Source organism: Alnus glutinosa, chromosome 2 (assembly GCF_958979055.1).
Source record: "Alnus glutinosa chromosome 2, dhAlnGlut1.1, whole genome shotgun sequence".
NCBI classification, from domain to species: Eukaryota; Viridiplantae; Streptophyta; class Magnoliopsida; order Fagales; family Betulaceae; genus Alnus; species Alnus glutinosa.
The window spans coordinates 3,178,829-3,196,846 of NC_084887.1; the positions used below are offsets into that span (position 1 = coordinate 3,178,829).

At 33.3% G+C, this 18,018-nt stretch overlaps 1 protein-coding gene and 1 long non-coding RNA gene across 2 annotated transcripts in view; one reads left to right on the plus strand and one right to left on the minus strand.

Moving 5' to 3' along the window:
- Positions 1-8,621: 8,621 nt before the first annotated feature.
- The window catches only part of LOC133860758 (uncharacterized), a 65,080-nt gene continuing 55,683 nt past the window's right edge, over positions 8,622-18,018 (minus strand). The window contains exon 2 of the mRNA XM_062296367.1: positions 8,622-9,122. Coding sequence (XP_062152351.1) covers positions 8,746-9,122 — 377 coding nt within the window. The 3' untranslated portion in view covers positions 8,622-8,745. The remainder of the gene's footprint in view (positions 9,123-18,018) is intronic.
- Positions 13,373-17,104, plus strand: LOC133861507 (uncharacterized). The gene is made up of 3 exons (XR_009899027.1): positions 13,373-13,897; positions 15,408-15,505; positions 16,803-17,104. It is a non-coding gene; the product is annotated as an uncharacterized LOC133861507 (long non-coding RNA).

Consider the following 18,018-nt stretch of genomic DNA (forward strand, 5'->3'; position numbering starts at 1 on the left):
CCAATAGGATCGATAGATCATCAAATCAATCGATAAGACTGATAGATCATCCGATCGATCATAATCAATCAATAGGATCAATAGATCATAGGACCGATAGATTATCCGATCGATCGTGATCAATCAATAGGATCGATGGATCATCCGATCGATCGTGATCGATCAATAGGATTGATAGATCATTCGATTGATCTTGATAGACCAATAGGATCGATAGATCATCCAATCGATCGATAAGACCGATAGATCATCCGATCGATCGTGATTGATCAATAGGACCGATAGATCATCCGATCGATCGTGATCGATCAATAGGATCGATAGATCATCCGATCGATCGTAACCGATAGATCATCCGATTGATCCTAATTAATCAATAGGATCAATAGATCATTCGATTGATCTTGATAAACCAATAGGATCGATAGATCATTTGATCGATCGTGATAGAGTTCGACTGATCAGACTTCACACAATAAAGGTTTGATCGATTAATATGATTGATAAATCATCTGATCGACCATAGTGCATTAATTATGAAAACAATTTTTTTTTCTTAAAAAAAAAAAAAAAAAAAAAACTAAAAAGAAAAAAGAAAAACTCGTTTTCTATTATTTTTTTTTTGTTTGTTGAAAGAAAAACCAAAAATTAACTTAAAAAAAAAAAAAAAAAAAAAAAAAAAAAAAAAAACCAAATTTTCGAAAAAAAAAAAAAAAACAAAAGATTTTTTTTAAAAAAAAAATGAAAATTTTGAAAATATTAAAAAAAAAAAAATTATTATTATTTTTTTTTTTTGAAAAAAGTAAAAATATTATTAGCGGCCACATAAGTGGCCGCTAATAATCAACTATTAGCGGCCATAAAAGTGGCCGCTAATAATTTTATTAGTAGCTAAAGCTTCTCCCGCCAAGTTATTAGCGGCCACAAATAAAGTGGCCGCTAATAATCAACTATTAGCGGCCACAAATAAAGTGGCCGCTAATAATCAATTATTAGCGGCCACATAAGTGGCCGCTAATAATTATGGAAAATAATTTTTTTTTTTTTTAAAAAAAACCAAACGAAAAAATAAAAAGAAAAACTAGCTTTCTATTAATCTTTTTTTTTTTAAAAAAAAAAAAAGGAAAAAGAACGATTTTTTTTTTTTGCTGATAGAAAAACCAAAAATTAACTTTTTTTTTTTATTATTTTAAAAAAACCAATTTTTTTAAAAAAATATTTTTTACAAACTAATTAAAAAAATTAAAGAAAAAAAATTAAGAATGAAAAATATATATTTAAAATAAAAACAAACAAAAAAAATGAAAATTTTGAAAACATTAAAAAAAAAAAAAAGGAAAAAAGTTAGCACATATTATTTTGAAAACATAAGAAAAGGGTAAATATTATTAGCGGCCAAAAAAGTGGCTGCTAATAGTTCTGGAAAACAATTTTTTTTTTTTTTTTTTAAAAAAACAAACGAAAAAATAAAAAGAAAACCTAGCTTTCTATTAATCTTTTTTTTTTTTTTTTAAAAAAAAAAGGAAAAAGAACAATTTTTTTTTTGTTGATAGAAAAACCAAAAATTAACTTTTCTTTTTATTATTTTAAAAAAAACCAATTTTTTTTAAAAAAATATTTTACAAACAAATTAAAAAAATTAAAGAAAAAAAATTAAGAATGAAAAATATATATTTAAAATAAAAACAAACAAAAAAAAATGAAAATTTTGAAAACATTAAAAAAAAAAAAAAAAAAAAAAGTTAGCACATATTATTTTGAAAACATAAAAAAGGGTAAATATTATTAGCGGCCACTTAATAATTGATTATTAGCGGCCAAAAAAGTGGCCGCTAATAGTTCTGGAAAACAATTTTTTTTTTTTTAAAAAAAAAAACAAACGAAAAAAGAAAAAGAAAAACTAGCTTTCTATTAATCTTTTTTTTTTTTTAAAAAAAAAAAAAGGAAAAAGAACGATTTTTTTTTTGTTGATAGAAAAACCAAAAATTAACTTTTATTTTTATTATTTTAAAAAAAACTAATTTTTTTTTAAAAACATATTTTTTACAAACAAATTAAAAAAAATTAAAGAAAAACAAAAAAAATTAAGAATGAAAAATATATATTTAAAATAAAAACAAAAAAAAATGAAAATTTTGAAAACATTAAAAAAAAAAAAAAGGAAAAAAGTTTGCACATATTATTTTGAAAACATAAAAAAAAGGCTAAATATTATTAGTAGCTAAAGCTTCTCCCGCCAAGTTATTAGCGGCCACAAATAGAGTGGCCGCAAATAATCAACTATTAGCGGCCACAAATAAAGTGGCCGCTAATAATCAATTATTAGCGGCCACATAAGTGGCCGCTAATAGTTATGGAAAACAATTTTTTTTTTTTTTTAAAAAAAAACAAACGAAAAAATAAAAAGAAAAACTAGCTTTCTATTAATCTTTTTTTTTTTTTTAAAAAAAAAAAAAAAAAAAAGGAAAAAGAACGATTTTTTTTTTGTTGATAGAAAAACAAAAAATTAACTTTTCTTTTTATTATTTAAAAAAAAACCAATTTTTTTAAAAAAATATTTTTTACAAACAAATTAAAAAAATTAAGAATGAAAAATATATATTTAAAATAAAAACAAACAAAAAAAATGAAAATTTTGAAAACATTAAAAAAAAAAAAAGGAAAAAAGTTAGCACATATTATTTTGAAAACATAAAAAAAGGGTAAATATTATTAGCGGCCAAAAAAGTGGCTGCTAATAACTTGGCGGGGAATGGATTATTAGCGGCCAAAAAAGTGGCCGCTAATAATTGATTATTAGCGGCCACTTTTTTATATGGCCGCTAATAATCAATTATTAGCGGCCACTCTTTTGGCCGCTAATAGTTTCGCCGCTAATAGTTTTCCGAAATTTTCCGCACCTCTCCCGCCAAGTTATTAGCGACCATTTTTAGCGGCCACAATTAGGTGGCCGCTAATAGTTTACAAATAACGGCGACTATTAGCGGCCAATTGTGTTTGGCCGCTAATAGTGTATTATTAGCGGCCACTTTTAAAAGTGGCCGCTAATAATATGATCATTAGCGGCCACTGTGCATTGGCCGCTAATAATGTGGCCGCTAATGATCAAATTTCTTGTAGTGAAAATGTTTATAAAAGTGCAAAAATACCATGATTTAATAATAATTAATTTTTTTTTTTTAAAAAAAAGTTTGACACGTGACCCATTGCGGGTTAACGTCACATTATTGCATAAAAAAATTAGAAGGGAAGGTTATTTTGGAAATTTTACCTTTTCTATTAGGAGTTAATGTTGAATTTGAACGGGAGGGTTACCATTGTAAAAAATGAAAGATTGTGACCTTAAATTAACACTTTTTACAATTTAAGGGGCGGTAAGTTAATTTTTTCCTAAAATTATTTTTACCAATTTATATGTCACCTTACAATACTTTTTTAACTTGAAATTAAAAAGCACCACTCAAAAAACATTATGAAACAAGTTTTAAGATTGTTTTTTTTTTTAATGACGTATGTTAAATCAATAATTGTCCTAAAAGTTTAAGTTGATAGGAATACATAAATTTAATCATTTAATTATTACTTTAACACTCTCCCTTTCCCTCATATGTCGTGTGGGCTCAAACTCCAATTTTAATAGGTGAAGCTCAATATATGAAATATTTAATTGAAATTAGGAGTATGACGAAGCCAAGGTTCGAATTCCATCCAAGAGACTTGTGGAACGGTGAGAGACCTCCAAGGAATGGAAGAAAATAAAAAAGTTCATGATGAAATTTGAAAGAAATGGATAGAATTTTCCTCCAACCCACTCAGAATAAATGCCAAGAAAATCTAAACATGAAGCTTTTAGAAGCAGAAAATCTTAACCATAGAGGTTTGTTGCTGTCGCTACTCTTGGGCTTCTTCATGTCTGGATACGTTTCTCATAATTTCTTCAGACATTGGGTGAGAAAACGTTAGAGTTGTTGGTGGGTGAAGGAGTTAACGGTGTTAAAGAAGGTTAAAGAAAATATGTGCTTCCCATAAACTTGGCATTTATTAGATTGGGCCGGAAGAAATTTCTATCCGAAATAAATTAGTAAAAAGCAATGTTTTTTTTTTTTTTTTTTTTTTGACAATAATGTGTTTGGTTACCAGAAATTATTGTGGCTCTAGATGCTACAAGAAATATCCTCCAAGTATATAGAGTTTATACTATGGGTGGCTGCCTCCTTTGAAAGGGTACAAGCAGCTGAATTAGCTTCCCTATATGTGAACGTGGGCAACACATGAGGATCTAAAATAACCAAACTCTTGTTTGATGCATTCCACAAAATGGCTAATTTGGTTCATGTGTGATGGTTCCGAGTTAACCTATTGAACAATCTGTAATGTATTCCCTTCATATATAACATCACAAAAACCAACATCTTTGCTAAAGAGTAATGATAAAGAGTAATGATGTAGTATTTTAAGAAGTAATATTGGTAGAAACCATCTTCTTATTCTCTTTTTATTTTCTCAAAGTTGACATGAGAATATTAAAATTTAAGTCATTTTAGAACACTTTATATTATTTATAGAAAAAAAATATATTATAATATTAATAAAACACTTAAAATTATGTGAAAATTAACTCAACTTACCATTCATGATCTATCATCACTTTTGCAATCAAATCCTCAAACTTTAGAAAGTATCAATTTATTATCACCATCGTTCAATCTTTTGCAATATCAATCATTCCGTCCAAATCCAAGGTTAAATCAAACAGTGGACAAGTAAAATGTCCTTTATACCCCTACGATGTTTATAAAATTACAAAAATCTCTTGATTTAATAATTAAAAGGGAAAACTACACTTTACTCCCAAATGTTTCACCGCTTTTTTAGTCTTGCCTCCAAAGTGAAAAAGTTTGCATTAGACTCCAACAAAGTTCCTAAATTTTGAAATGTAGCCTATCCATTACATAAGTTCGTCCTTTTTTACTAAAATAGACCCTCATGCAACGCACGTGGGTTGTTAATAACAATTCTTCCCGAAATCACCATTGAAAAAATCTTTTTTTTTCTTTTCTAATAATAATAAAAAAAAAAACAACCAAAGAAGAAACAAAGAAAAACAAATGACTAAAAAAACAAAATTTTGTTGGGTGGCTCCAAACCCTTAGGGCGTGGCTTTGGCCACCTCTAATTGGCCATGAGCCACCCCCATTCCGACAGCATAGGGGTGGCAAATCACCCTCATGGTCTATGGGGGTCGTTCGGCCACCACCATGTGCCCAAATGGGGAGGACTAAAGCCACTCTAAATCCTTTGTTAAAAAAAAAAATAAAAAAAAAAAATGAAAGATTGTGATCTTAAATTGACACTTTTAATAGTTTAAGGGGTGGTAAGTTAATTTTTTCTTAAAATTATTTTTTCCAATTTATATTTGTCACCTTACAATACTTTTTTAACTTGAAATTAAAAAGCACCACTCAAAAAACATTATGAAACAAGTTAAAAAAACATTATGAAACAAGTTTTAAGATATAAGTTAGTTTTTTAGTGTTTGACAAATTAAGTATTAAAATATATTTGGTTGTAAGTTATAAGTCTAGACTTAAGTCAGTGTAAAAGTTTATCAAAGACATGAGTATTCATGCTTTCCAACATTGACTTAGGGTCTGTTTGGATTTGTGATTTCAAAAAGTGCAATTTTAAAATGTGCAATTTAAAAAAGTGATTTTTTAAGCACTTTGCATAATTATAGTTTGGTTTTTAAAATCGCAGATTACCTTTTAAAATTTTACATTTTCAAAAAAATACCTTATGCTTGCAATTTGAAAAAACAATTTTTTTTCGCAATTTTTTAAAAATGCAATTCTCAAACGGTTCATTTTCTACGATTGAGTTTAAAATTATATTTTTTATCTACGAAATCGCAATCCTAAACACATCCTTAGCCCAATTAAAATAGTCAACTTTTGCTAAAAAGAAATTAATTTTTTTTTTTTTTCTCAAAGGTGGGTTGGGAGGGGCTGGTCCGTCCCTAGCCACGGCCCACGATTTTCAATAAGTCATGAGTTGCATATTACAACTTCTATCATGTGGCAGATCTACACCGAGATCAAAGGGCCTTGCCTCTTATAAAAGTTGTTGTTGTTTTTTTTTTTTTTTTTTTTTTTTTTTTTTTTTTTTTTTTTTTTTCTCCTCTTCTGAAAGAAACAAATTTGGCCCTTAACCAAACGAGCAAGTTTGACAACAAGTAAATTTATTATAATACTGAGGCAATTTTAAAGAAACTCAACTGAATTTAGTGAGACCTTTATTTTGACAAGCTTGCTGCAAATGCTCTTAGCTCTGTTTATTTTTATTTTTTTCTTAGCAAAGTCGGTTTATTCATATACTACTCACATTTCTTATATGCACCGAAACCACAAAATTGAAAGTTTGAAATTCCAAATCACTCCAATCTCCAATATGACAATTCATCTCTACACTTCCGGAAACTAGTAATGATATAAACTTTCAATTTTTTATTTTTATTATTATTATTATTATTAGTGTCTCTCTCTACAAAATCTTTTTACTGTTTGTTTCTAAGGCCGTTTGACTTTCTACACAGACTGCCCTTCAATTTATCTCTTTCTTGTTCTTGAATTGTGGAGTTTGAACGAATACATAAGGCGTTTTCACTGATATTTTATATTTTTAGTTATGGTACAATTCTGTCTTAATTATTGTAGATTATTCTTTTATATTTTATTAGTCTCATTCAACTATAAATAAATTTTATTTTGTACAGTTTCATATCTATATATTTTTAAGGGATTTTTAAAATTTTTAGGAAATAGAATACCCGGCCCCTTCCCGTGGGTATACTATCACAATAATTTTAACTAAGGGTTCGTTTGAGTTTGCGATTTCAAAAAGCGTGATTTTAAATAACGATTTTAAAATATGCGATTTGAAAAAAGTGATTTTTAAAAACGCAGTTAAACGTTTGACAAAATCGCAAATTAGCCTATAAAATTCTGTGTTTTCAAAAAAACATCATCTTACTTGGGATTTGAAGAAGCAGATTTTCTGCGTTTTCAAATCGTAATTTTTAAAAACGCAATTCCCAAACGATTTAAAAAAGTTTTGCGATTTTATTTAAAATCATCACCTTATTTATAATTCTCCTATTAATATAAAATTTTAAATTGACCTGACTTAGTCCTAATTTAAAAGATTTATTGACATATCCTCTCCATTTAAATCAGACAATAAATTGAACGGGAATCATATCCCCTCAAAAATGTTTTGTTTCAAGGTTTCAATCTATTTTATTTTGATTATAGTTTCTCCATGAAATGCTAGGACCTTCTTCTTCTTTTTTCCCCCAAAATTATAGGCTTCTAAAAATTAGATTCCTTTTTTTTTTTTTTTTTTTTTTTAAAAAAAGAAGCTTCATGTCTAAATTTTGTGACTTTTGTATATGAATTTTTTGCAACTTTCTACGTAGTTTTTTTTTTTTTTTTTGAAATATATATATATATATATATATATATATATATATATTATCTAACGAGATATACACACTACAAAAAAATGGGCATTTCTAGACGGTCCAGAAATGGTAAAAACACCATCTAGAAAAAAGTCCAGATGGTTTTTTCTGGACAGTTTTAAACTGTCCAGAATATTGCGTCTGAAATTTGAATTGTGAACGGTTTGGGCAAAACTGTCCGTAATTCTAGACGGTTTGGAAAAACCGTCTAGAATATATATATATATATATATATATAAGGGAATTTTCGTCCTAGGTCCATGAGATCGGCTTTCTCATCCTCCCCACCGCTGATCGACAGAGACTCAACCGACGATCCCGCTGCCCCTCACTCCCTAGCCCACCCGAACGGGAGACCAAGACCCAATCGACACCCACCACCACAAATCGGGCTACTCAAATCCGATCAAAACCAGATCAACACCCAAATCAAATCCAAACCATAAAAGGAAACGAAAGCGAACTAGAGATATGGGCCATATGGCTAACCCTAGATCTAGCCAGAAACCAGTAATGCAGTCTGAGGAACCGAACTAGAGAAACTGAAGGAGCTCTCTTCCGTTGCCGTCATTCTCGAAAAAGCAGGCAGCAATCGTCGATGACTCCGCCACCAGAGATCTGAGGCGAGTTCTTCGAGCAGCTCGATTTAGAGAAGGGAAGCGATCGAGGGTTAGGTCTTTAGATGTGTTTGAGGGAAGAGATTGTGATTTTTTTGTTTCACGAACAATTGTGATTTTGGCTGGGAAAAAAATCGAATGGATGTGGTGAAATCTAGGGCACCACGCGAATTGATGACATAACGTGGGAAAAAGTATTTCCAAACGGTTTCAAAAGTAATTGTTTGGAACTTAACTTTTATGGACGATTTTGTAGACCATTTGACTATAAATTATAGATGGTTTAGTTAAACCGTCCATAATAAACTTCTTACAGACAATTCTGAACTGTCTGCATATTATTTTTTTTAGACGGTTTCTTAAAATACCGTCCAAAAATGCCCCTTTTTTTTTTTTTGTATTGACATAAAGGGAAAATGCAGCATTTACTCTATCTGTGTGAGAGAGAGAGAGGGTGAGAGAGAGTTTACTTTACTTTGTACATAAAACATAATAGACATAATTGGAACTGCACCCAAACATTTTCTTTCCTCTACTAAATGCAAGTTTAAAGTAGTCATACATATAGATATAGACTGAGAAAATTGTTCATTATTAGTATCTGTTCGCTCACATGTTCTTTATGTTATCAGGCTGTGACGAGCCTTGGTCAATTGACTTTAACTGGTTGCGAAGGTTTTGATTGTCCTCCAGCAAACGATCATATTCCAGCAGGAATCCTTCAGATTGCTTTCTTACAGCCTCTGCTTCACCTTCAGCGGCCTTTGCCTCCTTTGCTTTTGTCTCACATTCAGATTCCAGCTTCTTCATCTTTGCCCTCAATGTGGCAATCTCTTCCCCCAAGGCCTTAAGCTCCTCTCCACTGCCATTTTTACCATCATCAAAACTTGGTTTTTTTGCAGCCTCCATTGTCGTCCTTAGTAAACGAAGTTCTCTTATATAATAATGTAATCTATCTATCATCAGTGAGAGGAAGAGCAAGAATCCTGCATGTAATTGATTACATGGATATCAGATTTGACAACTAACAATAGTACTCAAAAAAGAAAAATCAAACCAAACAGAGAAGCAAGCAAATCAGAAGGTTAAGTATTCCATGTCAAAGCAACTTAGCACAAAATTAATCAAATATGCATCAATTTACCAGCATAATAGTAACAAAAATATTAATACAAGTCTTTATCTTATCACCCAAAACTACTGCCACCAGCTGCTGTAGCCAAGTGGCATAATCTTCCTTTTTAATATAGGGAAGGTCTACTTTTCAACTCATGAGGGGAATGGGGATCTTTTGATGGCAAGGAGCTACTTGCTCATGACGTATCATTACCCTGTTTCCAATAGGGATGATTACCATCCCAATCTTCACCGTTCCAATTACCAACCCAACAGTGCTTGGAAAGGGATGTTTTGATATTAACCCTGACCGATGCATTTTCAGTGTCGGGTCAGTGGTTGGTAGCAGCTGGGTGACAATGGAGGTGCAAGATCTTGCATCCCACAGCCAGATCGCCGCCAGATCTGGTATTGAGAGACAGGAGAAGAGAAACTGATGGAGAGGACCTAGTGTGAAGTTGGACCCGCACATCAGTTCAATGCCAATATGAAAACTACTGCCACCAGCTGCTGTAGACAAGTGGCATAATCTTCCTTTTTAATATAGGGAAGGTCTACTGTTCAACTCATGCAGGAAACGGGGATCTTCTGATGGCAAGGAGCTACTTGCTATCCTATGACTTAGCCTGTTTCAAATAGGGATGAGTACCATCCTAATCTTCACCCTTTCCAATTACCAACCCAAAGGGGCTCAGAAGGGATGTTTTGATAATAACCCTGACTGATGCATTTAGTGTGCCGAGCTAACACCAGCAACTGTTGGTTCAGTGTCAAACAACAAATCCTCCATCTGTGGCGTAACACCATAAGCATTTCCCTAAGACAGCTCGGCTAAACAAAAAGCAGATTTCTAATCCCCAAACTGCCTGAAGAAAACGGAATACTCATCTTTGCCAACTGACTAAATGAAATTTAAACTCATCACCAACTCTGCCCCACAAGAAGTCCCGTTGAAGTTTCTCAATACGATTAGCAACTCCAACAGGGGTGGGGAAAAGGGACAAAAAGTAATTACGCAAATTGGAAAGTGTGCTTTTATTCAAAGTGATCCTACCATCCTTCGACAAACAAAGTCGCTTCCAATCTGCTAAATGACGTTTCATCTTTCTAATAATACCATTCCAGATAGAGTTTACCATAAACGAAGCCCCCAACAACAAACCCAAGTACTTCATAGGCAAAGAGGACACCCTACAATCGAGAATACTAGCCAAGCTTCCAACATTTTCCACGACACCAACATGAACTAATTCTAATTTAGCCAGATTAATTTTCAACAACGAGACAGCTTCAAAGCATAAGAAAAGGCAACGCAAATGCCAAAGATGATCAGGATTTGCCTAACAAAAAATTAAGGTGTCATTCACAATTAATAGGTGAGACACGAGGAGCTCATTGTTATTCCTAGACACCATCAAAAAACGTGATAAGAGCCCTCTATCTACAGTGGCAAACAACATTCTACTCAAGGCCTCCATGATAACGACAAATAGTAGAGGGGATAAGGGATCTCCCTATCTTAAACCATGAGAGCTATTAAAGAACCCTGAGAGAGTTTTGTTAATCAGGACAGAGAAATGCATTGTAGAAATACAATGAGCAATCCATTCACGTCATTTCTCCCCGAACCCACATCTCCTCAGCAGATACAATAGGAAGTCCCAATCAATATGATCATAAGCCTTCTCTAGATCCAATTTGTATAGCACACATGGAACCCTTGATTTAATTCTACCATCAAGGCATTAAGTGGTAATGCAGACTGAGTCTAAAATATGTCTCACTCTAATAAAAGCATTCTAAGACTTGGAAATAATCTTTACCAACAGCGGTTTAAGCCTATTAGCTAAAAATTTAGTTATAATTTTGTAGACACCGCCCATAAGACTGATAGGGAGAAAATCCTTAATATCCACCGCCCTAACCTTTTTGGGGATAAGGGCAATAAAAGTGGTATTGAGGCTCTTTTCAAACTTTCCTCGAGCATGAAACTTATGAAAAACATTCATGGCATATTTAAGAACCTCTCAACATTACTGATAGAAGGCCAAAGAAAAACCATCAGGGCTCGAGGCCTTATCTCCTTCAGAGCTTTCACCACCTCAAAGACCTCACTTTCTTCAAAAGCTCTTTCCAACCACAATCTCCTCAGCATCAAAAGAATTAAAAGAAAGACCATCCAATTTAGGCCACCCACTAAATTGTTCTAAATACAGACAAATGTAGAATTGTAGGATATGCTCACTTATTTCTGTAGAATTTGAAGAAACAGAGTCATCAACCACTAAGGAAAAACTATTGTTATTTCTTTCTAATCTCTCTCTTTCTCTCAGCCAAAGGGCCTTAGATTTCTGTCTCCAACTAATTTCTTCCAATAGAATAATCCTCTCAAAGTTACTAGTAATCTCAGTCTTTTTAGCCTTTTCCTCATCAGATAAGGATCTACTTCTGCATTAACATCATGATCACAGAGTTCATCCAAAAAAACCTTTTTCTACTTCTCGATATTGCCAGATACCTCTGTTGTGTGTTTTAAATGTACTCGCAAGTGTACGAATCGTTTGCAATATAGCTTTTTGCAAGTGCGAGGTCGATCCCACAGGGAATTGCGTTGCGAAAATTAATCTCTATTTAAACTAATCCTATTTTAATCTAGTTCCAAATTTAGGGGTTTTTGCTAAAAGGAAACATAAACAAAACAAATGAAAATAAAGGGATCTAAGGTTTTGGAATCCACACCCACCAAATCATAGCAATCTAATCTCATGCTCATCTACACCATTTGAAGTTCTCATCATACAAATCTTATGTTTGTTCTACTTTGCTTCAAAAATTGTTTAAATCATTCAATGAATCAATTCTTGCACAAATCACAAAAGTTATCCAGTTTTAACTAAATCATCAAATGTATCCGTAGAATGAAACACACCGAATATCCAACATTTTGATAAATGAAAACCCAAGCCATCAATTTAATGAAACCATCTAAAATCATCACATGTATCCGAAAATCACAAGAGATATCTAAGAATAATCTCAAAAATCGAAGTAAAACAATGAGAAATCAAAACCTATAAACTAATTAAAATAGCATAAACAAGCATGGAAACTCAGTTTCTATTCAAAGGTGAGGTTTCATCCTCAACCCTAGACAAAATTTCAACTACACATAACTAAAGAAAGCATGAATAAATGACAAGAATACATTAAAATCAAAGAAACTTACAAAGGATTGAAGTTCTAGGTCAAAATCAACTCAAAAACCTTAAACTACAGTGAGAACGATGCCTAGGGCACTCCCAAGCGGCCTCCCCTTTCAAAAAATGAGAAAAGAATGGTATTTATAGAGTTAGCTAGGGTTTCTGAAATTTCAGCTCCGCATAAATCCGATCGATCGATCGACATCGGGCAATTTTCGATCGATCGACTTCGAGAAAAAGTCGCTCGATCGACTTGAGATGCGATGTAAAGACCAAGAAAATAAATAGGGATTTAGCAATTAATAAATTTTGTTTGTTAAATAGATGGGACAAATAATTACATTCTAGGTGGTAATATTTATATTATGGAGATATAATATAATAGAGCAAAAATAGAATAATAATAATAATGGGTTTATTTTGATTAAATAAAAATAAGCTCATTGAGTGTGGTGAAATCACACTTGATGATTTAATTAAGAAAGTGAAGAGACAGGTAAAATATTATTAATGGGTTGATTGCAATTAAATAATAATAGGTGGAATTAGGGTGATAAATAATTTAAGATAGTTTCATTTTATTTTGTGGGCTTGTATGTTTTAGAAATAGTAGCCCATGGGTAAAAAGGGGGATTAAAATACCATCTTAGCCCATGTGAAAATTGACAAGTTTTAGCCCCACTTTATTCTCATTTCTATTTAAGCTTGAGGGGTATCTTGGTAATCACATTGGCTCCTCCTTTCCTTAGTTCACGCATCTCTCTCCCATTTTTCCCCACTTGTTGACTTTTCTCACTTAAGGATAGGGCCCACACGTGTTTCCTTTCTTTTTGGTTTCACATGGCTCACTCTTCTTACACGTGATTCCCATCAATAAACAAAGACAAACAAAAACAAGCAGCACACTTCTCTCATTCACATTTTTCTTTTCTTTCTTTCTCTCCCTCTCTCCTCACATGCACGCACTTCTCTCCCTCCCACTTCTTCTCTCTCTTCCTTTTCTCCTCCTTTTTCTCTTTTCCCCTTTTCTCTCCCTCTGTTTCACGGCAGCAGCAGCAGCCCTCTTCCCCTTTTATTTTATTTCTTCTTCTTTCCTCTTTTTCCCCTCTCTTCATACCCGATCTCTCCCCCTCACCCACACGATCTTCTTCTCTTCTCCTCCCTTCTTTCTCTCCTTCGATCACGCCCAACCAGCAGCAAGCAGCCGACTCCTTCTCTTTCCCTTTCCTCTCCTTCTTTTGCTTCTCGTCTCTCCCTTCGTCTCCGATCACACATGGCCGTGAGAGCTCGAGACATCAAGGGACCGTGAGAGCTGAGTTGTGAGAACCCAAACGTGCGGAAGTCGGATTCTTGGCAGTTGGAGGTGCGATTTTGGACTAGCGGTGGTTGGGCCACCATCGTGGTGTGCGGACAGCTGCTGGACCGTGTATTCCAGCCAAGTTCCGGTAAGCTCTAGTGGTTTTTCGGTATAATCTTGCTTGTATGAACGAGTATTTTTGTTTAAGATGATTTTTGTTTAGTTGGTTGCTGGAAATTCTGGATGGGTTTCCTTTTGGGTTGATTTAGGTTGAAATCTTAGAGTTTTATGTGTTGATTAAAGAGTGGGTTAGTTTTTATGGTTTTTAGATGTGCCCCTAGCTTGTAGTGTTTTGATTGTTAGGCTAGGTGATGGAATGTTTTGGAGAAGTATGGGCTGAATATAGGTTTGCGATTCTTGATAATTTTGGGTGGAACCCGTGAGGTGTAGGGCTCAAAAGTATCCTATTTTAGGGGTTTATTAAGGTTAGTTTGTGATTTTAGTTATGGATGGCTATGATTATTCGATTGGCCGTTTGATATTGTATAGGATTGTTAGTGATTTTTATTGAATGTTATGTTGACGGCTGAATAGGTGTGATTATTGTTGGTTGATGTGTTGGTTGATTTGATGATATTCCTTGAGCTTTGTTGATGGAACTTGGTGGTGAAAGGGGCTGATTTAAAGTGATTATGGATTGGTGTTCTTGAGGTTGGATTTTTGATGGGTGTTTTAAGTGGAACCCAAATCTGGTTTTGGGTTAGTAATTTGAGGATGTTGGTTAGTTATGTGGTGGTTTTAGGAGGAAAAATATATCATTGCTATTATGTAAATAAATTGAGTTCAATGGTATATGGGGTTTTATTTTTATAAGATATATTTAGTGATTCCTCGTTGTGGTTGATTATAGGTAGTTTTAGTTGAGAGGATTTTAATTAGGTGTGTTTAATAAAAGAATGGATGTTATAAAATGCGATTATAAGTTAGTTCAATAAGAGTTATTAAATTAATAAGTTATATAAGATTAAGGTCCTATAGTTTAAACTACCTATATGATTAGTAGTTAATAAAGATTAAATACTTAGTATGTTAGTAATTGTAAGTCTAAAGCCTAAGGATAATATAAAAGGGGACACCAATTTTAATAAGAATGTCAATGAGTTATAGATTGCTCAAATAACCTTATGTTTGTAAATATAAACTAGTAAGCCTATAGAAGCACATAAATACACTATGGACCCATTATGTGACTATTTAGTAGCTAACTCACCTATCCCGGTACCCAGAATATTTAAGTGTATCATCGATTAAGTTTAAGAGTTGTATATGTATATGTATATAGGTACATAAATACATATACATGAATACATGTTAAATATATATATTGTTAACTTAGTAAATAAGCAACAAACCATTAATGGATTCACAATGGTAATGTGATGTAATAAATAATATGTAGGCAAATAAAATAGTAAATACATCTCCTAATTAATAAGCAAGATATAATAAGAACCTATAACCAATGATTAGCCTAATAGTAGTTTAGGATACCTAGCTAGCTTTAGAAGCGAGTGATGTGACGTGTGAGCACGCGGGTAGTTAGGGTGTCATAGAGTATGTGATTCAATAGTGTAGTCTAACGATACCAATGTTTGCAGGATCATATTCGGATTGGAGACTTTAATTGGTTCTCCAATGTAGAGTCCAAATGACTAGAGTCCAAGGAGTGTTCGAGTTGGAGTCCAATGCAGCCAAGGTGGGTATTCCACTCACTGAGAAAATATATATTTTTATATGTATTGGATTGATAAAAATATATATATATTGTTTATGAAACCGAACCAACCATATGATGAAATGTATATGCTTTGAGATGATTTGTTTAGTTTCGATTATGTTCAAATATTATCAATGATGTTTAAGAATTGATGCATGAGGGAAAGGTGTTAATTGATTTAAAGTGTTTTGAGTATGTTTTGCGGTTGAGATCTAAATTATGCAAATTGTTTGAGAACATGTAATGTTGAAACTGCGTAGATTTGATAAAGAAACTAAGTTTTGAATGATTTCAAAGTGTTGGGTAAAATGCTGGATTTGTTTTGTTTTGAGAGGACGTGATTTAACAACTGCATAATTTCAGCGTGACACAGTAGGAAATATATACTGGTCAAGCACGGAACATTGAGCATGTAGTATAGAGCATACATACCAGCAGTATCAGTATATCAGCAGCAGAACAGTATCAGTATCAGCAGTATCAGTATCAGCAGCACAACAGTATCAGCCCCAGTTCATGCATAGCATTATAGCATTGTTTTGGGAGAGAGGTTTTTATGTTATGAGTAGTTTTGCTAGACGTATTAGTATGCATAAGAGTCTTCATGAAAAGATCTTATGTATATTTCTATCGGATGGTCCATGTGTTAATAGCATACATTGAACTTGAAAGTACATGGATACATGACTACCCAGGTGCGAGTAATGGCATGTCTATGAGTAGGAAGGTTGACTGTTCTTGTTCTTCAGGAAAGACGTGTTAGCATGATTGAGTTTAACTCTAGTGCTCTCATGATCTACTGACGTCAAAGCACGAAGCTGGAATACGATTAGAGATGGTGTTGCGAGTGTTTTGTTGAAGGATGTTATCCTAGTACGGAAAAGTAAGATGCCATGTTCTTTGCTGAAGACTTATGTGTATACGTGATATCTGTGATGGAGTGATCGTGTGCACATATGTCCAAGCGACCGGTGAAAAGTATTATTATAGAGGGGTCTATATGTAGAAACTTCCAAGGAGGGATGTGTGGAACTTCTACATATGTTCACAGCTATATAGTATGTTTTAAATGTTTTCTAAATAGTCGGTGTTTGCTGCATTAGCTATTGGTAAATCGTGGCTAATATAGTGCTCGCACGACTAAAAATAAATAGATGTTGGTTCTTTGTGAAAACTCAGTTAGTCTTATACCACTGAGGTCTTAGTATGAGGTATACTAAGGCGGTGAACTCATTATTTCACCTATGCGGATGTGGATACCACCACAACCGTGTAGATGATGTTTCTTTGGCTGCAGGTACTTCGGTATAGTCGATGGGTCGATAGCAGTGTGCTTGGGATATTATGACTGAAGCTCGCCGCGACAGTTGTAATGGTCGGACCACGGGTTGTCCACTATTTTATAGGTTTGGTATGGCTTGTGACGTTTGTGTCACTTATTCTTTGTTAAGCCATTATTGTTGTAGTCTTAATAAGACTCAAACAGATAGATATTAAATGGCTCTTTGTTGTAATTAACTTGTGATAGATGTATAAGTTGTAATTTCCGCTATTCAGATTTATGTTTTCCGCTGCATAGATAGATGTATGTTATACTCTGACTATCAGGTACATGTTATGGGGCATGTGCCATATGTTGGCTGAGCGACACGTAGTCGTGCCACTGCGATGACTCGCTTTATGTTTGTATAAAAAAAAAAAAAAAAAAACGGGTCGTCACATGCGATCGATCGAAGCCCCAGTAATTCTGGATCTCCCAGCTTTCTATGTATTTTGATTTGAAAAATGCCATTTTTCTCTTATTGTCCTGCAAAAACGCAAAAACACTAAAAATTAGCCAAAATATCAGAAAATAACAAAGCTAAAGGTCTAACTAATATAAATTAAGGGGTCCAAATATATACTTTTTGGCACTCATCAACCTCCTCATTCCATTTTTTTGAAGTTGAGTTTCAAGGCTTTTAGTTTGTGAGCCAAGACAAAACTAGAGGAGCCTTTAAAGCTATTAGAAGACCACCATTGATTCCCCTCTCCTACAAAACCTTAGATTTTAACCACATATTTTCAAATTTGAAATATCCTCTACTCCTAACAACAACACCACAATCAAGTAATAGAGGGAAGTGATATGATTAAACTCTAGGGAGCCTCCTCTAAGAAAGATCAAGAAACTGACCTTCCCAATCAGGAAAAAGAATGAACCTCTCAATTTTGGACCACGACTACCATCTAAGACTTTGTTTACTTAATTTCAACCGTTAGATCTCACTTGATGTAATTTTACAATTGATATTATTAACGGTTAAGTAAATCCAATCTACGATCTAAATGAAACCACTAGATTGCATGATCACAACCGTCCAAAATTTAATAGCCATGATCATACACTTGTTGCTCTGGTGCTTCGAGCCAAGTGCTAAGTACACCATCGAGGCGCCACAAAAGTGCCACTAGCCCTACAGCCCACAACCACGGACGCGAGGGCGTGCATG